General features: G+C 45.0%; 4 protein-coding genes across 4 annotated transcripts; 1 reads left to right on the top strand and 3 right to left on the bottom strand.

The window, feature by feature from the left end:
• Window positions 1-328: 328 nt before the first annotated feature.
• H6S33_007587 (uncharacterized protein) lies at window positions 329-1,228 on the top strand (the record flags this gene model as incomplete). Its single annotated transcript, XM_044838953.1, has 2 exons — window positions 329-594; window positions 787-1,228. The coding sequence occupies 2 exons, from the start codon at window positions 329-331 to the stop codon at window positions 1,226-1,228; spliced, it is 708 nt and encodes a 235-aa protein (XP_044689123.1).
• A 1,569-nt stretch (window positions 1,229-2,797) lies between these two features.
• On the bottom strand, window positions 2,798-3,595 carry H6S33_007586 (uncharacterized protein; the record flags this gene model as incomplete). The annotated part of the gene is made up of 2 exons (XM_044838952.1): window positions 2,798-3,458; window positions 3,534-3,595. 2 exons carry the CDS (start codon window positions 3,593-3,595, stop codon window positions 2,798-2,800), a joined length of 723 nt encoding a protein of 240 aa, XP_044689122.1.
• Window positions 3,596-7,459: 3,864 nt separating this feature from the next.
• Window positions 7,460-7,955, bottom strand: H6S33_007585 (uncharacterized protein; the record flags this gene model as incomplete). Its single annotated transcript, XM_044838951.1, has 3 exons — window positions 7,460-7,603; window positions 7,669-7,840; window positions 7,912-7,955. The coding sequence occupies 3 exons, from the start codon at window positions 7,953-7,955 to the stop codon at window positions 7,460-7,462; spliced, it is 360 nt and encodes a 119-aa protein (XP_044689121.1).
• Window positions 7,956-19,713: 11,758 nt separating this feature from the next.
• On the bottom strand, window positions 19,714-21,429 carry H6S33_007584 (uncharacterized protein; the record flags this gene model as incomplete). The annotated part of the gene is made up of 1 exon (XM_044838949.1): window positions 19,714-21,429. One exon carries the CDS (start codon window positions 21,427-21,429, stop codon window positions 19,714-19,716), a length of 1,716 nt encoding a protein of 571 aa, XP_044689120.1.
• Window positions 21,430-24,890: the final 3,461 nt, after the last annotated feature.

Below are 24,890 nucleotides of genomic sequence, written 5' to 3'. Positions count from 1 at the left end.
CATACGGGACTTATTAGCCGGATCAGTGTCATTGGATACCCCCCGTACGTCATGCCTTTTACGATTGTTTGAGATTTGACCATTTTAGGCCTAAAATCTAGCCTTAAGCCGAACCCCACACCACCAAGAACGGGTATAATCCAAAACTGCAGAGCATCTTCGGGCACTGTTCTTTTGCCCAAAGATGGACAATGATATGGGAGAATACGTGCGGAGTTGCGATAAATGTCAAAGCAATAAAAGCTCCAGTCATAGGTACAGGATGCTACAACAATTAAAAATCCCCAACACTCCTTCCAGCTCCATCTCGATAGACTTTGTCGTCAGTATGTCAGAATCTGGAGCCTATACCCTTATCGGGGTTATTGTTGAACGCTTTACAAAAATCACCTACTTCATACCGCTCAAGACCGAGGCAACAATCAAGGAACTTTCGCATATATTCCTTCAAGAAATATGGCGACTACATGGACTGTCCGAAGTAATCATTTCTTATCGGGACTTCAGATTCAAAAGCAAGTTCTGGCATTCATTGATCACGCTTCTCGGAGTCAACCTTTGTCTGTCTACGGCATATCGTCCTCAAGCTGACAGGTGAACTGAGAGGGTCAATCAAATGCTAGAGCAATATTTCAGAAACTTTTGGTCCTACCAGTAGGACAATTGGGCAGGGTTACTGCCGCTTGCACAGTACGCCTACAAAACGGCAACCCAATAGTCCACTAAAGTATCTCAGTTCTACGCGAACTATGGGTTCGAGCCTGATTCCGATTGGCATTCGCGCAGAAGGAAGCTGGGCAATGCCAATGTTTCCAGTGCCGTACTAAAGTTCAAGTGGAAAGCTCTTTGGAAAACTAAGAGGACTGATATTTTTAAGGCACAGGCCCGGCAGAAGAAATGGTATGACCAGAAGCATATAAAAGCTCCAAAACCTAAAGATGTGGATAAGGTTATGATGGACCGACGCAATATGGTTGCCGATCAACCCTCATGCAAACTTGACTACAAGAAACTAGGTCTCTTTGAGGTAGATGAGAAACTTGTTGCGTTCTACTGGCGGAAGCTTCGCTCTCAATGGAACATTCATGACGTCTTCCAAATATTTCTGCTGGAGTCCTATTGGGGAGTGAAATACCCTCAACGCACTGAAGTCCCTCCTACTACAGATGAGGTCGAAGGAGAATACAATCACGTTCTGCAAGAAATAGCTAATAGCCGATGGCAATAGGCTGGGCATTAGAAGATATTTGTATAGTTACGCATTGTTTGGGAGGGCTATCATTCGGAAGACTCCTGGGAACCAGACGAAATTCTGCAAGGAAGAGCCGATGAGGCCCTGAAAGAATTTCATCAAAAATACCCGCAAAAACATCGGAAAATACGGTGAAACTCTAGGGATCCTCAAAACACGGCGTGAGTAGCTCTGTATCCCAGAAGAACTCCGGGAACAAAAATCAATTCTCCTATACCAGGTTTTTCATCGGTCTGACAGAGCTCGGATACCATCTTTCCCTGGAAACAATGCAAGAAACGATAGAAAACCGAAGCATGAGGAAACCCACGTAAAAAAGGCAAGGGAAAAAAAGAGATTCTTGCTAAAATCGAAACCTCCACTAGTGGAACGGAAGGTTCTACGACAAGAGTGGAGAATATGTCATTTTCTTTGTTTTTAAAAGGCATTTCATTTTAGAGTTTTCTTTCTCTCATGGAGATAGAAACAGAGATATAGTTTGTACGTAATCACCAATAGAGCTACAGTTTTTCTTCTATGGCAAATACTAATATTCCAGTAACACTACAGTGGACTCAAAACGAGTCTACCATAGAGGGGAGTAATGTAAGAAGGCCACTAGCAGGCTGCTACAAAAGAACCTATTCCATCAGTTAAGCCACCGACTCTAAGTAAAAGCAGCTTGTTCTTCATCGACACGTGAAGACAAGGGCAGTTAGGCTCCTACCTTTAGTGGTATAGAGGACAGTGATCTCAAGGAGTAAGAAGTCTTACAAGTCAAAAATAGGGGGCTGAGCAAGCCTGGAACAGAAGTACAAAGATGGCTGATAGCACAGGGAACACAGGACGGGAGTTCACTACCTAGGCAGTCGAATCTTTGAGGTTTCATATCTCTGCAACCGACGCTCAAAGATGATGCTTTAGCACTACAGACATGATTCTGGCGGTGTCCCGGAGCTAATGGAAAATCTACTTCCAAAAACACGTTTTAATCCCCAACACTAACCTCCGCGGTGTCAAACTTCCGGAATGCTCCTGTTTTGCACGGGAGTATCTTTGGGGAGTGGGAGTGCGACTCAAGCTACTAAAACAAAACTTCGGTTTACAAACACACAAATCGGTTCTAATAAAGTTAGAATAAACAATTATTATCTGGTCGGCTGTTTCCAATAGTTCTTGAGATTCCAACCACAGATTTCGCCAAATTGCATGATTTGACTCGTACAGAAGTTCATTCAAGGTGTTGTAGTTACTCTCCTCTCCCCTGATAGAAAATAGTTGCTGTACCCCCGACTATCAACAGGCAGATTGTCAGTCGGAAAAAGAACTTGAGCAAATATGCCGTATTCCTATAAAGCACTCGGTGTTGGCACAGGTTGCCCTCTCATCATCAAGTGATGTTTAATAGAGAGGAGACCCATTAAAGTTATAATTTTCTAGACTTGGGAACGTTCAAACATACAAACTGCCATTTTCTTCTTTCTGAACGAGTATCATCAAAACTCGCTCTCTTTATTTACACTATTCGAAAGGAAGTCATGGTGGTGCCTCATCATAGCACGTCAGTTACATGTGGTTGTCGATCGTCACTAACATGGTCGCATATGCTTCCACCATATTGGGTCTGTCCGTTCGATATGTCATGACGTCTCTAAAGTTGTCCGACAATCTTTCCAGCAATTCGTCAATCTCGACTCCTTTGTGGTAATGCAAGTGGGACACGTTTCTGATGAACTGCGAGTAGTACGTGGCAAAGTCACCTTTGCCTTGCCTCAGGGGGACGAGTTGGCAGTGTTTAGTACTTTGAGTGTTTAGTTCTCTAAATGAGCCTTCCATGTGGGCGACGAAGAAGGTGACGGAGGAAAAGAAGTCAGCAGGATTGGCGTTAACAAGTTGTATGACCTGATCAATGGCTCTTCCCTCCAAACAGGTGACCGCATGGATAACCTTTGCTGTCCCATTGCGGAAATGATTATGATTGACTTCGAGCTTCATTCGGAGTTGGGTAACAAATCCGGGGATTTTGGTCCGAATATCATCGAACTTTTCCCAGAACGTTTCAGACCCAAAGGTGGAGAAAGTGGTTGGTGCAGTAGCAGCGAAAATGGGGACAGGAACATTGGGGGCAGGGGCAGTGTGGTCAACATTGAGGTCAACGTTGACCTGTATTACTTGCTCTTCCAAGTAGTCAATGGTTTTGTGGGCGGTGGAGAGCAGTGTACGAGCACTATCCCTCTTGTGTCGGATGCTTTAAAATATAGTAGGGAGCTGGTCAAATAGGGCAGCAGTATTCTATTTGTACTGATGGTTAAACTGCTCGATTTTGTTAAATGAGATCCATGTAGGTCGGTTGGGGGTGGACATGGCGTATGGTGCGGATTACGACGCAACGTAATCCTATGGAGTTGGGTAGCGAGTGTTCCGCAGGGTACGGGAGATTGTCATAGAGGCTAGTAGGTTAATCAGCGAGAGGGGTTAGAGAAACTTTAGGACTAACGGTGGGAAAGTCGGAGAAGTGAGATGGCCTCCTTATAAAGGAAGAGAAAATAGTACTTGAATAGCAATAGCCAGCGTAGATTACCTAAGCCTTTGAGTACCAAAAGAAAGAAAAGAAAAGAGAGGGAAAGAGAATAAAATCGAGGGCAAAGCTCCTTAATATACATAAAGAAAGCTTGGCAATCACAAACCCCAAGTGACTCATACCCTTAAAATCGAAAGAATCTTCTAGAAATCCATAGAATTTTTCTGATCAATTCGACCCTTTGTAACCTACTATATTATTCAATCGATCCATGAAATCGGACAAGGTTTTAGGATCTGAATTGGGTTACACTGAGAACGCTCAAGCCATTGAGTGCTATACTGACCGCCAGTCAGCTCAAATATGACATTCTCAATCAAAAGCATTCATAATCCTAATTCTAAAGGCTTGGGGGAACTCGGGCGCATACTGTTAATAGGTAGGTGAGGTGGAACAGATGTTATCTTGCGGACATCGTCAAATTTCTACCCGTTTACAAAAATACAAAATATCAGGATACACGTTATGAAAACTGTTATCAATTAAAAACATGAGTTTTAGAGATAAGTGCTGAATATTGTTCATTCTCAAGTTCAGAATATGATCATAGATTGGATATATTTCAGAATGGATTGGAAAGCCGCAACCTCGTATTTTGGGAGAAGATATTTTGTAAACCATAGTGCAGTATTCAATCTATTCAATATTGATCCAGAACATGGTATACCAATCAAGCCATCAAATACATTGAGTATCAATTTGAGTATTTTACTGTGCCAATAAATATTTATAGCTTTCGAACCTTCATGAGCGATTGTAACAAATGAGAATTTGAATTTTTGATACGCTCGCTGTCCTGATACATACCCATCAAAGGACTGTAAATAATACAAGAGGTTTTGTTTGTCAACAACTATTAAATTTGCTGTTCTGATAAGAACGTATAAGTAAGAACCAATTATTAATGATATCAACCAATTTCACTGCTAATTATTGACTCGAATATTTTTCTGACAGGTATTGACTCCTATTTAGTATTGAAACATCATACAGAAAGCTTTTATTATCGGTATATACTTTACTTGCCATTCCGATTTGTATGCATACGTATCAAGCGATTGCCAAAAATCCTCACAAATTTTATTTACTATTCCTGATTTAAATTCTGTAACGACAAGTGTGCATACAAATCAAATCATAGCAAACCATACCAACAGGTCTCAATTGTAAACTCTGATGCACTTTCTGTTTCGATTGATATTTATACCTATCAAGCTATCACAAACAGTAGTAACCAATTTCACCATTAGTGTTTGCTTTACATGCTGTCCTAGTAGCCATGCATATCTGTCCAGCGATTCAATATTACTCAGTAGTGTCTAGAATAATAATATGAGACAGCTCGAAGACTGGTAATTGCAAGCTTCATGATTACGTATCGGAATTAGAATTTAGGACAGAATACTGAATTGACACTTTTCTATCTGTTTTTCTTCAGGTCGTTATGTTATTCTATTGGTACAAAATTCAATTTTCGGTCAAAATGAAATACATCAATGTGTATTTGGTGGTGGTTGGAACCTGGTTGTGGGTAGTTAGGGTTACGAACGTTGAAAGTTGATTTTGTTACGCGTACAATATACAATTTTCGGTAAAAATGAAATACTTGAATATGTATTTGGTGGTGGTTGAAGCCTAGTGGAAGCCAGTTAGGGTTATGAGCGTTGAACCTTGGTAAAGTATTGACCTAGAGTACAGAATCCGAGTTAAAGTAATCAAACACAGCTGAGACAATTAGTGGGATTCACCTAAAGCGGTAGCCCGGAGTTCAGAATGTGGAATTTATGTATTCCATTGAAGCAGATGATGGGGAAACGCGGCATCATTGAATTTCGAGCGTCGTTATGATCGTGAGCTCGAGACAGTGCATTCAGTGCCATACAGTCATCGATCGTTGTACCCGCCCAATGAGTGGCGGTGCTGGGAGTGAACCAAAACGGGTTGCCAAGACTCACAATCAGTTACCCTAATCAACAGCCTACAACCACCCACTCCGCCACTGCAATTACAACCACGACCCCCGGTGTGCACATACTTGATGATAGGAATGGACTCGGGTTGTCGTGTTCAACCTATAGCCATGGAGTCAGGAATGGTAAGGGGACAGTTCCCGGGCAACCTCAAAATCCTGTCCGACATTGCCCTACCAGACTGCAACAATACACAATATGGAATGTCGGTCATGGATCGTCACTCACATATTGGGTTGTAGGTATTACGCATTGCATAGTTTGAGATTGAAATCCAAATTAGTGTTAGAAAACAAACCTGATGCAAGGAGCGGGATTTGCCCAAGGCGGTAACCTGGAGTTCAAAATCCGAGTTAGCGTAAGAAGAAAAAGCGGAGACAAGTAGTGGGATTCGCCCGATGCAGTAAGCTGGAGTTCGGAATCCGAAATTTATGTATTCTATCGAAGCAGAGGATGGGGAAATACGGCATCATTGAATTCTGAGCGCCATCATTATCGTGGGATCGAGACGGTGCGTTCGGTACCATGCAGTCATCGATCGTTGTACCCGCCCAGTGAGTGGCGGTGCCGAGAGTGAACCAGGATGGATCGCCAAGACTCACAGTGAGTTACCCTACTCAACGGCCCCTAACCACCACCTCCGCCCATGCAATCACGACCTCGACCGCCTATGTATTTATACTCTGATGACGGGAATGGACTCGGGTTGTCCTGTTCAACCCATTACCACGAAGCCGGGAATTGTACTGCGACGGTTCTCGGGCAACCTGAAAATCCTGTCCGAGATTTCCCTATCAGTTGTTATCGACGTCACTATTGGTACCGTCCGAGCATCTCAGAGTGGGCCTGGAATATATAGATAATCAATATCATATATTGAAGCAAACATTGAGTACGAGCACCCTCGAGTGCTTCTATAGCATTCATGGATGCTCTTAGAAGCGCGATGAGCTCAAGGAAAATGTTGATCGTACTTGGTGTAAGAGCACTCCTCCCTTCCTTCAAGTTCATGAGAAGTTTCTAATCACCTTCAAGTTCTTCTCTACCTATCACTTCAAGTTCTCCATTGCTTTCACCATTACCTATTGAAATCTCATCATTCAAGTTCCTCTGTTTTCAAGCGATTCAACCTATTCAATCTTTATAAATAAGATGGTATTTCTCTCTCGAAATTCAATTCATTTCAGAACCACACTCATCACAGTGATGCATTAACATTATCGGACTTCAAACACCGCTCAAAGTACTCTCGGTAGCTCCAGGAACACAAATCAACTTCCCAACAAGAAGGATTTGCGTGACACAGACGAAGACGATAACGAAACGACCCAACCGAAAAACCAAGAAACACAAATGGTCCAGAAAATATAAGAAACATCAACGTTCCTCAGGTCGCAAATTGTTCAGCAAAACTATCAAATATATCTCAGATGAAATACCAGAAACACCCTCGAGGCAGTCGCCAGTGATTTCCGGGTCCACCCCAATGAACAATAGCTGAAAGCAAAACCCCGTACCTCCATCAATCGGGAGTGAACTCCGGACTCCGCCAAATACTAACCTAGCTCCATCAGACACTGAAGGGATCTCCTCGAGTAACTGGAGAGCATCCCTAACTGATTCCGACTCCTTTCCCGACTTTGGTTCCGAACTCTCTGAACCATACATAAGTGACAATCAAGAGCCAGCAACAGGCCCAGCAATAGGCCTACTAGTAGCAGTCTCCACTGCTTCATCAGAACGCACCAGTGCTTCACTAGAACCTCTTGCACGGATGACCGTACTTAGAGTTAGTGCAGCCCACCACCACCCGCTAGTGCTCTACGAAAGAACATTGCCTGGAAGATCATAGTCCCATGTCAAGTTCTCACGTGGTTCAAACCTACTGCAGTCCAGTCAATAGGCCCAGCAGCAATAGCCCCAGCAACAGGCCCAGCAGCCTCTACTACTCCCTCAGCAGCATCCGTCAGTATTCCACCGAAGGCTCTTGCACCGGAGACCCTTACATTCAAGCCTCGATGCTCCTCTCGGTTGTTTTCTAGTGCAAGCCCGTCCGAACTAAATGACCATCCCTCATCAGTACGAGAGAGATGAATCAAACCTGAGCTATCACCGATTGTCGAAGAGACATTTCCGATTGTCCAAGAAACATCCCCGAGTGTTCAAGAGACATCCTCGAGCTCGAGGGCATTTAAGATGACTTAAACAACCAAAGCGAAGATGACTCTAGATATACTCAACTTGCCTAAAGTTTACTCCCGCATCTACAACAGCCTAAAGGCGGGAATGCAAAATGTAGGTTGGATCAATAAAAACACCTCCGGATTGGCTGCGTTTAATGCCCTATGCCTTTACTTAATGAACCTGCCCTCCCTCAATGGTTTTCTGCCAATTTGGACTGGGGGTGATTGCGATACCAGTAGAGTACGAGCGAGTGCTCTACAGTTACTCACGGTGGATATTGGTATGAAGAATAAGTTATCAAAGGTATAGAGAGACCGTTAGTTAAAAGAGGCTGCCGGTCAGAGTGATGATCATGATGAAAGCGGTGGTCAGGCAGCCGGAGGACGCTCTCGCAAAGGAAAGAGCGTACAGTACCCTGTTACTTGTGCGACTTTCCATAATGGTTACCGTAGTCAACCCTGATTCTCTAGAGGCATTGTTTATCCTCGTGCCACCACCTACTTATGACTGGAATAATCCCCTGAACGAACCTTCGTTCAACGGAATTTTAACCAAGATAACTTTGCCCGAGTTATGCAACTTGATTTTGAAGTAGACTGCATCTGGCAGAGCAGTCAGGACTATCTGGCGGCAATTGAGAATGTCCTCCCGGCAGCTGTTCATCCCATTCAGCCGGTAAAGGTACAAATTACTGATTCAGAAGAACTGGAAGGTTAGTTGAAGAACAGTAATACCAGGCCTCAAAGGATATTGGCAGTCCGCCACAGAACAGCAGCAGATTCTAATCTGGGTGGTGTAGAATTCCCCCTGTTGAACCCAGCTTTTCCTCACATTGAGGAATATGATTATAGGATGATCGATATTCCTGCAGAGAATTCGGATTACGAGGAGGAGAAGCACGGGATAAATTCCAAAGGACTGAGGGTATATATGCCTAGAATTGATGCCAGTAATCAAAGGCTAATTCAGACTCTTATTAGGCGTCGCGATGGACAGCAGGATACTATCGACGATTTAGACACTAAATACTTTAGGAAGTATCCTTTGGGTGTCGGGGTTGCTGACCCAAACTTCTTACAGGGGACAATCTGGACACTTGCCGGGATAGTAGCCAAGAGAGCTGCTGACGCACTCACGGTTGCTGATGCACTTACAGCTGCTGACGTACTCATGGTTACTGATGCTGGAGGTAGTGGAGGTGGTAGAGGACCAGCTGGAGACGGTGGTGGTGGTAGAGGTGGTGGAGGTAGTGGGCCAGCTGGAGGTGGTGGAAATGATGGTAGTAGTGATGGTGGTGGGTATCAATAGTTCCCTTTGATATAATCTCTAACTTCCCTTCCTGCGGAATTGTCACTAACATTTTAATAGTTATTAGGATTACTCTCTGAGCACTCACAGTAGCTACTGGGATACGGTACGATTTGGTGTTTTGGATTTCCCTTTGTATATCAATGTATGGGTTATATCGGATAGAATTAGATTAGATTAGATTTGATAAGATTTGATTAGTCCAGGTAGTAATTGTATTGCTTTTATTTCAAAGTCGAATCAAACTCCTAGATTGATCTCAGGGCACTCGGTACCGCTTCAGAAAGTGCAGTAAAATAAGTGATGATAAATGATTCGGTTGAGTGCGGAAGTAATAGTAACACCGGATGATTCCTGCCATATAAATGTTTAGTGGCGCAAATTTTCTCGCTAAGAATTGATTTCTAACTGAAGATATCATGAGTGATTCTAGAGCACTGTAGATATTCCTACCAGTGATCAGAATAATTCCCACCAAACGCTCCTCCAGTTTAGCACCTCCTGCACCAAAGTGTCCATGACTTCCAACATGACCTGAACAAGCTGGAGAGACTAATGAGTTTGAGATATCCCACCGACCATTGACTCCACTGCCAGCCCGCACTCGGAGTAGTCAATCAATCACCGCCACCCAAATAACTCGGAAAGGTATTCTCCATTCTTCCGAAACCTCCACTGGGAGGAGCAGTGCTCAAAGGGTAGAATTTCATCTCCCCGAAGATCATACTGATAATTTTGAAGTGCAGGAGGACCCTGAGGCAATTGAGGCATCTGAGGCAGAATAAATAGTTGGTACTACCCAATCAGATTATGATAATGCTCCGGATAACAACCACGAGAGCTCTGAGGAGGATGAGGATGAGCTGGAGGAGGAATCTCAAGCCTCCCCCCCATCTCCCACCTAGAGGTCTCAGACTGTCAGAAAGAGACCTCATGCAGTTCAAGCAACCACTATCAGAGCAGTGGGCAATGCTCGGAGGAAACCAACTGCCGCGGTAGCGGAGGTCATTGCTTCTTCCGATGTATCAGTAGATATGGTACAGGTTTAACTGTATCTCCCTCATTAATGTTTTTTAACATGTAAGTATTAGTGGTTAACACTCAGAGGGGAACTTGATTTCATGGATCAGTTAGTTAATACACTGGATTACGAGGAGTTGGATTAGTCAGAAAGATTCTATTGAGTTCTATCGGGTTCTGTCGGTCGTAAGTGTGTGAGTCACTTTGGATTTGTCATCGCTGGGATTTCCTTGGGTATATTAGTAGGTTTCGTCCTTGTTTCTGTTCTCTTTCTCTTCTTTCTTTTGATATACTATGTCTTCTGTACCTACGCTGTCTATTACTAAATAATATTGTTTCCTTTTCTTTACTCAAGAATACTGCCGTTCAGCTGCTTTCCTTGTCCCGTTGACCCTTACCAATGCTAGAGTCCCTCAGGACCCCTATTGCAGACTCCTACACCGACCCCTACTGCCCCCTTCGTACCCTGCGGAATACTCGCTACTCGTTCCCTTGACACTCGACGGGGTGCGAAAGGAATACGTAAATAACGGAGAGCAGTAGCCACTTCAGCACCTAGTCAGAATGAATCTCAGGTAGCATCCACAGCATCTCGGAGAGTACCCCCAAAACCCTCACCGTCCAGGCCCTCTGCACCTGTTTATCCTCATGAGTATACCTCTCCTATGCGCCATATTGATTTTTCCTCGATGCCCTCTCGATACAGGGAGTCGTCCCCCACTTACCGGAAATATCATTCTTCACCAACTAGCGAGGGAATTGGCTAGCACTCTGTTAGCAGTTATCAGTTTCCTTCAAGCCAACTTCACGGTCAGGGTCGATCGCAAAGAGTCTACGAAATCGAGTACCTTCCCTCATCTAGATAGGAAGACGACAGAGCTCCGATGCCGGAAAGCGACAGTATTTGATACCGGAAAGCGAAATTAAAATTTTGGAAAATAGTCACGACATCTTTGAGAACACTGGCGACATTCCTTCTAGTCAATTGAGTCAGAGGTCTCTGGTCCCTCACTGTAGTAGTGCAAATGTGCTATCAGTGCAGGTTCAGAGAATTGAGAAGGAGTGTAATGTGTGAATCAGGGAGTATACTCTTCTATATGAGCCCTTTCCACCTGTAGCCAGACTTTCTGTACTGGTAGTGAGCATGTGGGCAACTGCAAGCCGCCGAGTAAGGTGTAGAGTATACCTTGCTGAGGTTGTTATTAAACAGTTGAGTGCCCCCAAAGGGTTTACGAGTGTTTTGGAAGCATAATTGAGAACGATAGGAAGAAGTCTGCACTCCCATATCCGTTCCCACTTGATACACGAAGTGAAATGGTGCCTGTCAGACTGTACGATATATGGGCTTGGGAATCTTGTGGGGCCTAAGGCAAAGGCGGCTCAAGTGGAATACCTTTTGAAGAATGATCATTTGTTGAGCCCCCAAGAGGATTACAAGGTATTATGGATGCTCAGAGGGCATTCAGAATAGCCGATGACAGATTCAAGATCCACCGAATGCACTTTATGTCTCCGGAAAATATCGATATATTGTATTTTAAATACTTCGATGGGGTAAAAGTGTGAAGGGTTAGGGATCCCGAATTTCTAGAGCGGATAACCTTTACCCTTATTTGCCTGATATCGATGGCGATCTGGCACGGCATTCGGGCATAGTCAACAGGGAGTTACTTGAAGACTGATAATTTTCAGTCGCAGAATTTGAGTGTTGTGAGTAAGTATGGCCCGATGCATTCATTGATATAGCGAGTGCCTTGGGAGCAATGGCGGATTTTCCTATGCCTATACGGGATTGCCGAGCTGACATCCAAAACTCGAGTAGAAATATTTAACAGTATTAGTAACACTTGGAAGGGGAGAAGTAAACAGAACCAGGAGGCCACTTTGGAGGTAATCAAAGATAATTTTCGAGAAAAGGTATGATACCTCTAGATGCTGGTAAAGCGAGTGGTATTCTAAATGCTAACCCTAATAGATACAAGATAAAACGAGGTAACTATTGAAGTGATACCGGAGGAGGATTTTAGCGAGGATGATGAAGCTCTGGCTGCGGATCTTGTCACATTCCAAATTGATTGGAGAATACCAATGAGTGCTACACGAGATCTGGTTGGTTCCGCCAGTGCCCAGGATAAAGTGATTAATGTCCAAGTTCACGGCATTGACACCGAAGAGGAGGGGGAGGAGGAAGATAGTGGGTGATTTGTTCTTTTCAGTATATTGTATTAGGGTTGGTTAAGGTGTTAAATAGCGTATTGTTTTAGTACTAGGCGGAGGATCATGATGTTGAATACACCAATTGTAAAAGTGCAGTCACAAGTGCTCTGGAGGCAGTAGAGATCGTTATTCGAGTGATATTTTGATAATCTCATAGGCAAATTATGAATACCAGAGGTTGGTACAGTGGAGATGTGTATGCCTGGAGAGCATGGGCCACCGATATATAGGAATCGGTACATTGGGTGAGAGCCAGGTTTCAAAGCACCCGATCCGGCAAAGTCAGAAGAAATCAGGGCAATTATTCTATCCCAGAGCCTGCTGCAGCAGTTGGGATGTTCCAGGAGCACTCGGGATATACCAACGAACAACTGGCATTTTCTGGTGACTGAACTGATGTCCGCATTGTGCCAAGCACTAGGATTAGGTGTCGGGGTGCGTTGTGCAGACTAGTCTGTGCTGGGGTGGACAACTGTACGCCAGAACTTGCCAGGAATGCTTGCCGTATCTCTGAAGAGGTAGTTTACCTACCGGGCCCCACGAGCGCCCTGAGTGCCTTGGGTGTCTGGTGAAGGCTGCAGGTTTGCTGATGACTGCTGTAATAAACATAGGTGATATGCATAAGTTGTCTTCTCCTGTTGGTTGGTGTGGCATTTATTCTTGCCATTCTATAGATTCCCTGACAGGTACGATAATCTATTTCCAAGACCCTCCTTATCTTTTTCAATCTCTTCCCAGAGTCCCTTAGGTTGATAATCATGGTTCTCTCATCTCTCGTAGTTTTCCTGTTCCAGGTCTGATCACTAAAGTGATCAGAACGCCTGCCCTTTTGCCTCAGATCAAGTCCTGTGCTGCTGCAGTATCGAAATTGGCTTCAATGGCGTCAAAAAGGGTCTCACGAGCTGTAATGCCTTCTAAACGGTCCTCACAGGTTGTACTGACATCAAGTGGGAGTTCGTAGGCACACACAGGCAGTTCATGAGAACGAACAGGGGGTCAAAACGGATTGCACGGTATATCATAGGTGCCTTATGGGTCTCACGGGGCCGAACTGGTACTTCACGGTATCAAAACAGGTCTCACGGCTTCGAACGGAGACTTCACGGTTTCGAACGGGTACTTCAAGGTATCAAGATATCAAAGTTCAGAATTCAATCGGAATTTAAAACCTTTTGGCGTGACAGTAGCGATGTTCTGTCTTGACCCAATGTCAGTGAATCAGGTCTTGCATTTCCAGTCGAGCAGTCACAATAGGTTCTTCACACTTGCCGTGAATACCCTCCTTCATATGTATTGTCTTTCGATTTTTATACTTTCTCAAAAGCTGACTGGTTGACTGCCGTGACCCCTAATCGTGCAGGAGTGCTGCATGATAACTGATCTGCCCCATTAAAACTCGCCCGCTGTCCACTCAAAATGAAAAAAGCCGTCCACACACCCACAAATATCAGGTAACTGTGATGACCTACCCACTTGACAACAGAACACGCAGTTCAAATAACTACCCCAAGCAAAGCCAAAAATCAACAAAATCAACATTTCCCCACCATCAAATATGTCAACTGTGAAATGCATCGGCTGCAAACGTGAGAAGCATGTGGAGAAATACAGGCATAACAATAGAAGTCAATTAAATTGGTCTTCTAATGCATGTTTGGTAAGCAACAGCTATATAAATGGGAGGTAATTGACTAAGGTGAATGCAATGCTAGGGTAGCTGAATACAAATACAGGAGAGCAGGCGCAAAATGTTTGCAAACTCAAAGCCTGACTATAGTATGTCGCTTCCCCTTCTACAGTAGCTTACACCTGATGTAAATTAAACCTTCAATTAAGCCTGTGCCCCGGATTCCTGCATATGGTGTAAGCCCTACAGCTTTTATCTCCCCCCGTTTGCACTGAGCTCTTCTCTAGCTTGGAAACATATTTGTTGTTTGCACCTCTTGCAATTCTTGAAACTGGATTAGTGAGGGTATTTCCGTCAGCTCTCTGTCTGCACGACACTTTGAGGCATGCTGCAAGAAGGGGGATGTGCAGCTTGATACCTTGCAATCATTAGACCATCACCTCCTTACTTGCAGTACTTGCTTGAGTTTCTTGACACTGTTGTAACTTCCTTTTTGTAGGAGCAACGGCGTGGTGCTGAGCTACGTCTTCTTTTTGCAGGAGCAACGGCGTGGTGCTGAGCTACGTCTCCCCCTTTGCCGGAGCAACGCCATGGTGCAGACGTTGTTTGGGCTGTGGTGGTGAGCAATGGCGAGGACCTTTGCTTTCTGCTGGGCAACCCTGGCGACTTGGTTCTGAGCTATGACTTCCTTTTTGCAGGAGCAAAAGGATTCACCCGGTCAGTCAAGGTTCACTCGGGCGGGGGTATTGGCGCGAGTGATCTCGTGTGATTGGCTGTAAATTACAGCTTGAGGGAAAAAGGTTGTTGTCACGGGTTATTCTGCTGCCGCATGTAGTTGGAACTGTTTCGTGTGTGGTGGAATTATCGTGGGAGGGATTTACATGCTTGCGTTTAGTTCACGGTCGGGTCTTGGCCCGTGTGATATTCTATGATTAACAGAAGCACCGCCGTGGTGCGGGATGGTTTTTGCAGGCGTGGTGTGGACGTTGTCTGGGCTGTGGTGCTTGTCAACGCCGTGGACCGAATGCTACCCCTTGCGTTTGAGGGAGTAACACCGGCGGCGTGGTCCTGGGCCTTCTTGTTTGCAAGAGCAACGGGTTCACTCGGTCGGAGGTCTTCTCTTGGCGCGAGTGATCTCGTGTGATTGGCTTTAGCGGAAATATGACGATGGGTAGGTGTTTGGTGCTTGTCGCGGGTTATTCAGATGTCGCATGGAATGAGAACTACTTTGGGCGTGGGGGAATCATCGTGGGTGTGGCGGGAGTGATTTAAATGCTTCGCTGAGTTGACGGGCGGGGTCTTGGCACGAGTGATATTTTATGATTAACTGTATGCTGTTAATCCGGAGTGTATATCAGCAATGTCGGAGGCGACGGTTAGAAAATATCTTAATGTGTCTATTGTATGGTGGCAGCTTTTGTTGCCCGAAACTAGGAGAGTTGGTCTTTCAGAAACCACGGTGAGTGTACAATTAATAAGCCATTTTGTGATCGGTAAAGTTTCTAACACTTCACATAAGCCCCCGGGAACCAGGGAGCACGGAAACACAGGTTGTGATGGCCGAGATAATGAGGTATTGCCTGCTGAAGATAGGACTGGAAACACCCGCAAGACCGTTAGGGAAATCACTCACTCAAGCCCTACCCCTAAACACTTGAGTAAAAATGTGCACTCTACCTGTGATTTGGTCTCGGGAATCTATTTCGAGCGGATGGAGCCGCTGTTCAACACCACTGCGCCTCTTGAGAAGTTTCCTCCCGCTCGAGCGACCGTTTCGTTTACAGCCTCGCCCTGTCCCCTATATAAACGCCGTGTGCCACACGTTGGTGCTGGTTACCAGTGGTCATGATAACCCTAGCCCATATCTTAATTCACGTAGTGTAGTCCATGAGCCCGCTCGAATTGAGCCAGCTCATATCAGCTCAAGCGAACTCGACTCTTAAAAGACAGAAGCTTGCAAGGCTCGAACTTTGATGACAGGCTCGTAAACTGGCTCGATCCGGTGGTCAATGATACAAAAACAGACTACCCTCACACGTAGTGTATACGTAGTAAAATGGCAGATATAAGCTTCATCTCATGGAGTAAGACCGTAGGAAAGGATTAATTATTTGAAGAATCATTCTAGTGGGTAGAACTCCCCTTTTTGCTTCTTTTATGGCCTCTAGAGCCTAGTTCAGAGCGAGTAAGCTAAGCTTGAGATCAAGCTCGAGCATAAGCTCTGTCAATGTGGGTACAACTCAGGGATTGGTCGAGACGACTTTTATTTTATTTTTGGATAATCTTTTGTTTTATTTCCCACTTTGGCTCTCTGTTTATCAATAACGTCTCCTTCAGAATAGTTGAGAGAGTTCCAGCAAGTGAAATTTATACAGCCTTTGATGAAATATCCCGAAAATCTAAAGAAATCGATATTGCATCAGAGAGAATAGAACCCATCCGTGTGGTACTTGATATGCACTGCTTTATGTGATTCACATCTACAGTACTTAATTCAACACGTTGTGATCTCACACCGTTGATGATCGGGGTAAGGATATACAACCATCGCAAGAGACAGGCACATGCCCCGTCAGTTCACACTATTTTGTCACAAGGCCTTATTCACCGCCTCCACATAGTTCACAGTTTCTGCATAAATTTAAAGAAGATTCAATTTCACATCGTTGAGTACATGACCATATCTTCCCCGTACTGAAAGCTCCTCCAAACGCGGGAAATTTACTATTTAACCCGGATGATTCTATCCTCCGGCACGACCTCCGTTTGTGACTTTCCGTCCCGTAGGACCTAGTTCACCTCTAGTCAGTACAGTACAGTACCTGGGGAACGGGGGTGAAGGGGATATACACTGTATCTAATAGGCCCCCGCTCAACTACGCCATGGATGGTGCCGGCATGTTCGTTTCCTGATGGAGATTAGCCAGGGACTAATGGATAGTAGTGCGGGGAGAGTTACTAGCTGCGTCGTAGAAATCCACTCTTGTGTCTTTGGGGAGTTCCGCCATTATTATTGCTGAGACTGGGACGAAGGGAGTGATGGAGAGAAATTATAAGTTCGGAGGTTGAGAGCAAGATGAGTGGAGAGAGGGGGGAGGAGTTGTGTAGAATGTGGAGAGCGAGAAGAACGGGGGAGGTGAGCGGGTATTTATGCTTATCCTGGGAGAATTGTATAGTGAGCTGAGGTTCCTTCTCGGGGGATTTGAGAGCGTGTGGGATCACATCACTGGGGGATACGGGGGTAGGGCGAGTGGCCTCCAAGGTGTGATGGATTGCGTCATCGAGGCGCACTGTGGGGAATGTGGGGTGTATGAATATGACATCCTCTTCAGCTGAGGTGGTCTGCCTGCATACTGAAATGGCGGGCCTGAATACTGCAATGGCCGGCCTGAATACTGAAATGGCCGGCCTGAATACTGAAATGGCCGGCCTGAATACTGAAATGGCCGGCCTGAATACTGAAATGGCCGGCCTGAATACTGAAATGGCCGGCCTGAAGGCCATATGGGACGCCTGGAACTCCAATTGCAATAATCATCCAACCCTGTATTTTGCGGAGCCCAAAGGAGTTGGATGTGGGTGGGCATGGTTCCCCCAGTAGCAATCGGGGGGAACGTATTTTAAATTAGGGAACGTATTATACAAGTATTGTATTGTATCAATAATACCATACATACGGCACCCTTGTATGCCGAGCTGCCAAGGTCCTGGGGCTACCCTATCTGGGGAGTAAAGAGATTTCAAAAGGATGCGGGTCATGAAATCTCAACCGAAGAGGATAGAAATAAGGACAGAAGATTACACAGCGGGTTTGTTATCCCACCAAGGGAGGGACGAAAAGTAACAAGTCCGTCTTATAATTTTAGCTATCGTTAATGTCAGTTCAAACCAGTTCTCTAAAACAGTTTAAAAAAATTACTCGGTTCAGCTTTGTCTTCTGGCGACACCATATCATCCGCTCCACCCATGAAGGAATCGTACCCAGCCATTTGGCTGGAGGACTTCTAAAGTCTAGATCTTTTCTTGTTTGTTTAAAACCACTACTGAAAATACTACCACAGAAATGTTCTCCAAACTATTCGATAAACAGAAATTAAACAAGCAGGAATATTACAACTGTACTATGATATCACACACGGCGCCCTTTTAACAGATCTTGAACGCCGTCTCTCTATTCTTAATTTCCCCGGCTTTCCCCTAAACTCTGCGATATTGATCCCCGATGCTGCCTCTTCCAGCTTTGGCTGAACAGTAACCCTTGAGTTCCCCGTCACCAAACAGCGCCCTGTTCTGACCGGGTCGTAAGAGCGTCCTATTCAGCAGGAAGTACGATTCGGGCACCCTATCTACAAGAGACTTGGTGTAGCGGAATACATACAAAGAGACACCCCACTCAACAGAGGTTGTTTGTCCCATCAATCAGCGACCATCAAGATGTACCCCAACAACCATCAAGGTACACCGGCGACCATTAGGATGTACACTAGTCAGCCCGAGACCGAACTAGCCAGCTTAGACCAGACTGTAGCATAGGTTAGCTGGCTTGAACTGTAGAGTAGAAGCTCAGAATTTTTTGAGATTGATTTTTTTGTAGAGTAGGCCATCGTATAGTCAATTAGACAATTGAGGCAAACTCACTTGAAGTGCTGACAAATCCTTGACACTAAGAGCTGTATCCTACTCATACGATAGGACACCCACACTTCCACTTATCTATCGGAACGGAATGGGTAGGTCGATTTCTTACCAGTGGGGCGCTATGTTCATGTGAGTCGGTATATCAATTTCCTGGCAGATAGGGCACCCGAATCGTATGTTCTGATGGATAGGACAACTTTTGGATCGGCGAGAACATGATAATTATTAAGATATCAACCAGTTACATGTAATTCATCAATAACTCCGCCATTTTTGATACCTCATCAAAGGGCTAAAGAGATCTGGTGAATACATTTAAAAATTAATTTTTGTCCGTCCAATATTCACGACATAATGAAACAGTTACTCCACTATGTGCTCAGGATGATGTTGATAATTCTGATTGGTTGATTGTGATGATCACGAGAATGAGTTGACTTATTCCCCCTGTAACCCCTGAGGGTGACAGAGGCAGTGGTGCCGTATTTCTACGGTACTAATATCAATAATTGATTCCCAAAACTGCGGCTTTAAGGTGGTATTTCTCAGAATGCGCATAGCTTGGGCATTCCTACAGCACGAATCACAACCCCTTTTTGGTACTGTATTCTTATGATCCATTAATAGCTGGAATGATACTGTAATATGGTTTCGCCAGCGAAAATGCTCAACCACAGTCACGTACCATACAAACCCAACTCTCTCATTAGAAGAACAGTTATAAAGTACATTTTCAGTGCGAGAAATAACTCTTGGTTTGAACTAACCTCACGCCACTCACATCCCCCCCCCCCCCCCAAAGCCCCAAAGAAAAGCAACATTACGTAACTCACATATCAAAGTTAAAATTTCTTCAAGAAAATACACATTCCGAGTCCCTACCACTATCACAGAAACCACGCACAACCTGACTATACTTTCCGAGGGCTACCAACTCTCAAGATATTCGTATGTTGATGATATGGTCGGGGTGAATGGTAGGCGGCTTAATTGACGGGACAATCGCAGGCAGTCTTAATCCCACATATCCCGTTTGCTTTCCTTGGGCGAATCCTAACATGCACAGAAACCACCTAGGGGATGCGGTAGACGCAAGTCTTACAAGTACCCAGCTTCCGGTCAACGATTCAGGGTGCTCGGCCTTCCACTCTTTTCTATTTTGCGCGTATCTCACTTGGCGTCTTAGGACGGGGAGTGGGCAGCAAACCACGAATCGATCTAGTCCTGTAGTATCGGTTTCGGCTTTATCGTCGTCGATACTACGAAGATATTCTATACGGAATCGGATGGTGCAATCGATATTTGGGTGCTTCCCACCAATCTTGTCAAGGAGACCCAATAGTCCTCCGGGATAATCGACAGGTGGAAATATTGGTCGGAACTGTAGAATCTCGAATAATGATTCAACACCGGCATTGCTGATGGTAACGGGCTCGATGTGTTTCCGCTGCTTTTCACTTCCCTTCAGTCGATAGGCGTCCAAGCTCACCGGGTACATTGACTTTCCAGGTAGTCTACAGCCGTAATTCATTCCCACCCAGTGAAATACAGAGACATCACTCTTGGATCGGAGAATCTCATCGATCAGGCGCCCTATGGCGGATTGTTGTCCCTCTCCATACAATATTGGGATTTTGATTTTCAGTATTCCCATCAAGGAGTAGGCTCGGTCTTCCTCGCGGGTGCATTGCCTCATACCCGCATAATGCAATACATACGAGGCAGGAAGACGGACCTTACCTTCCTTGCAGACTAGCTGACCCGGAACACGGCTGACCTTCGCAATATCTTCTAGAATCCTTTGGTTTTCTGTGACGTTCGGATCTAAGTCTTCAAGACTATGGTTGATACGCTGCCACCTCTGGTTATAAAAGAACGCCTTCTTGCACATGGCAATTTCCTGTAAGGTCCAGCCTCTGCTCGACCAACTGTATCCACCATCCCCCGTGACGGGAAACAATGTACTTAAGGTGTCTTCGATATATATTAGACAGACCTCCGCGTTGGCATACCATTCCCCCATGCATGCAATCGACTCCATCATCTCGGTGCTATTCGACTTGTCTATACAGCATGTATCCACCCATAAATACTTGTAACCCCCCTCCTGTGCCACCTGTAATGCCCCCTCGACTTTTGCCAGTCCCATATCCACCCTCGGATCTGCTTTAAGCTTTGGCTCTCTTGCCTTCAGGCGTTCAACCATAGCAGCCTGTCTGGATTTAGATAATTCGTTTAAACCCATATCTCGTACTCCCAAGTCTTCCGCAATCGCCGGCCAAATCTCAGTTTTTCCGATCTGCTCTTGGACCTTTTCCGTGACATCTGCCTGCCCCGACTCGAGAATGTTGATAAAGGTAGGAAGTACTTTAAGTGTTTCCTCCTCATTTTGTATCTCCACACGGAGGGTCTTGATCGACCTTCCGTTCAGTAGGCCGAATGACATCTCATCGTGGTTCGGCTGGGGGCCTTGGAACCAAACATGTGAAAGAATTGCATACGGTTCGTTGGACACTTTCACTAATTCCCCCTTTTGGATATCGATTAATCTGATCGGGGTACGCTTTGTTCTGAGGCGCTCCTCCCTGACAGTGAACCTGGTTCTGTTTTTTGAAAGGATATCGAAACGAAGCAAGTTGGTTGATGGATTCATAATTATTCGTGGGGGAAATTGTGCGATTTGTATGCGGAAGAGTTTAGGCGGGGGTTTACAGGCTCTGTCCCGCTGCTTTGGACGCTCGACACCGAATATATCCTAACGCTTGGTACGGAATTGGGAGGTCTTGAAGACGGTATAGAGGCCTAGAATATAGTCTTTATACGTTTACTCCTTCAGTACGGCAATGGCGGTGGGAGGATTAAGGAGCACACAGTATCTTATATGTGATTCATGGAAGGATGGCTTATGGAGAAACCCGATATTGACAAGTACAGTTTCTTGAGTGAGCCAAGGCCAAGCAAGGTATTCGTCTCATAATTCATAACTAGCACTTTCGGAGATAGAAACCTTCACATTTGAGGGGTCAAACGAGCTAATCCACAACCTTGCTATCTAACTTCACTTTGGGTAGGCCGAAAGGTTTCTTCCCCTCGTTTACGTTTCTTCCCTCCTTTCGGGCTTGTTTATGAGTCTTGATTCCTTTATGTATTAGTGATGGCGGGAGATAATAAATATCCTTCAAGTTGATTGGACATTGTAGGAGATATATTGATAGAATTCTCAATGCAGCTAAATCGTATCATTCGCCTCATGACTGCAGGACCAATGGCGAACGGCACCAGTAGGTAGGGGTTTTTCATCCACATACCTTCTCCTTTTCCCCCCTGTTGAACACATGAGAGTCTTTTAGGAACAGAAAGTCGAGCACTTCGACAAAAGGTCCTGCACATCTTATTGATTGAAAGACTGCAATTCTCTTCCTAAAACAGCCAACTTTCTGTCCAACCTGCTCGACTTTCTGTTCAATTCGCGCAGCTAAAATACCCCATTTGAAGCACAGAAGGAAATACTATTGCATACCATCTGCTATGCAATGGTGTTTCCTTTTACAAACGTGAGTAAGATACGAGTAGAGTACTGGTAGTCTTTTACGTTTCCGGACTGACTCTGCATATGGGTGTAAATCGTGCATGACAACCATATTTTGGAGGTATGCAGATCAAGTCCAGTCCGGAAACGTTAAAAAGCTACTCTACGAGTGGGTGTAGCTATCTACTCCTCATCTCATAACGGGCCTACTGCAGGTGACCAAAATCAGTAGGTTTCGATGATATGCAGTCCTACTCTGATCTGGATAGACTTCACATTCCCATCGCCAGAGTGATGATCATTAAATACGTCGGCCAATTAAAGACATGAATCTCCTCATCTTCCATTAGATATTCTCACCGTATCTACCTATTGCTGGTCGATCCGGACCAAAGCGGGGAAGCCCCGCTTGATGAGCACCCGAGATCTCCTCAATAGCCGCCTCACGTAATAGATCGACCGCCATGTTTTGAAATCGGTCCGGGCAAAGTTATATGACAGGGCTAACACTGCAAGTTGAAGCTGGTAGATTTGCAGGCCTGGTACTCGGGGCAGGTAAAAAGTACCTGACAATGCAAGTTTTGTCTCTGGGCTTTTTTTGCAGTAGCTCACGCCTAGCACGCGCTCCCATTGGTGAACCAAAAACCTGCATTGTCCAGTACTTTTTACCTGCCCCGAGTACATAATTATCGGGTCCAGCCGAAATTAGTCTTTTTCCTAACGACCGTGAGAGAGGTCAACACTAAATCAAAATAACCCAGACGGCCTGCATCATATGCATTAGGGGGACCTTGGCCTGCATGGTATGACGAATACTCTTAAAGAATAATTCTAAGGATCGGTACTCTAAGTATTTGACGGCGTATTCTTAAGCACGGCATTCCAAAAGTCATATCAGAATCTTGGATATTTTAATTTACTTTTAACGACTTTGACGGTCGTTGGCAAAAGACTCTATCGCTCTCAAGAGTTATACACAAATCAAAGTTAGTAATCGCGATTCATACCGGCTGCGATATTTTATCACCTATCAGCTCCCTAATCATCTAACTATATTCTTTACATCTTTTGTAGCCGTGGGTTGAATGATCTATACCTATATACAAAATCATGTATGTACCTACTCTAGAGTTTTCGGTGTACCTACATGCATACATACCTACGTGCACCCCTGTCCATACTGAGAAATACTTGAGGATTAAAGCTTCTAAACTGCATATTTTCATGTCAGCTGCAGCCGCATGTTTGGCGCGGCTGCATGAATACACAATTTTAATTCTTCATGCGTTAGTTCCTTGGCCCGCATAGTCCCAAAATTACTCCGAGAGGGGAACCTTAATTAGGCATTGCGATTGAAAATATCTCTAGGCGTATTCTTGAGGCTTGCAGTCGAAAATATTATATCACATCCAACTTGAATCCATCTTACTTGTCTTGGAAGTCTTGGGAATAGATAATTGCTTTAAGGTGCTTACTCAAAGTCTCTAATGAGCCAGTCCGTAGAAGGAAGGCAGCTGCAAATTGTTAATGGTAGCCTCTACCTGCAGCTCTCATAAAAGGAATATAGTTTTCTGTTCTTCATGTCCAGAAATTCAGGATAAAACTAACTGCATATAGCATCAGTGCTGTATTGAACACTCTTAATGTTTATTCTAGCATTGACTCACTTATCACACGCTGGAGCTGCAGGGTTCTCAATGATACGTATCGTATGATTTGCGTTCTATATCGCACCAACTGCCATATGTTCAGATTATTATCGAACAACATGATTGTTTGCGAACTTCTTATTGTACCAACCGTGATATAACATAGTGGAAACGAGTGATGTCGCATGTTGCGCAAAATGTGTCCAGGGCATAACTATATTATAGGATCAAGCTTAGAAAAAGCAAAAAGGTGTATACAGATCTTTGATACACGCGCCAAGACTCCATCAGTAAACCTGCACCCTTCGCTAGACGTCCGAGGTGCTCAGGGTGCTCAGGGTGCTCAGGGTGCTCGGTAGGTAAAGTATCTCTCCAGAGATACGGCAAGTGCTCCTGTCGAGTTCTAGCGTACGGTTGTCCACTCCAGCGTACACTAGTCTGCCCAACGTGCTCCGACACCTAATCCTAGCACTCGGCACAACCTGGACTTCAGTCCAGTCGCCAGAGAACGTCAGTTGCTCACTTGTATATCCTGACTGTTCCTGGAGCACTCCCGACTGCTCCAGCGGGACCTGGGATAGAATGATTACCTTGATCCATCCTGACTTTGCAGGATCGGGTGCTTTGAAACCTGGCTCTTGCCCGACGTACTCTAACGGGACAGGGTTCTAGGACAGGATTCTACGGTAGGTACCGATGCTAGAATAGACTCGAATACGTTCTTGGACTTGGACGGGAGACTGGGTTGATATCACGGCCCGACCGCTCCCACCTACTCTGCCGACGAGAACACTACGGAATCGGGTTGTTAGGTGAAGGATCAGGATGGCTTTGGTTAGGTTGGATATGTTAGGAAGGTGCTCGGAGGAGACAGTAAGCCCTAGGCGCTTCACGTTAGGTTGCGGGGAGAAGGATTGTGATCGATTTTGGTATGTT

The sequence above is a fragment of the Morchella sextelata genome (assembly GCF_020137385.1).
Source record: "Morchella sextelata strain SCLS chromosome Unknown scls_23, whole genome shotgun sequence".
NCBI classification, from domain to species: domain Eukaryota; kingdom Fungi; phylum Ascomycota; class Pezizomycetes; order Pezizales; family Morchellaceae; genus Morchella; species Morchella sextelata.
Note: the sequence above shows the minus strand (reverse complement) of the source record. Positions and strands in the feature narration are given on the sequence as shown.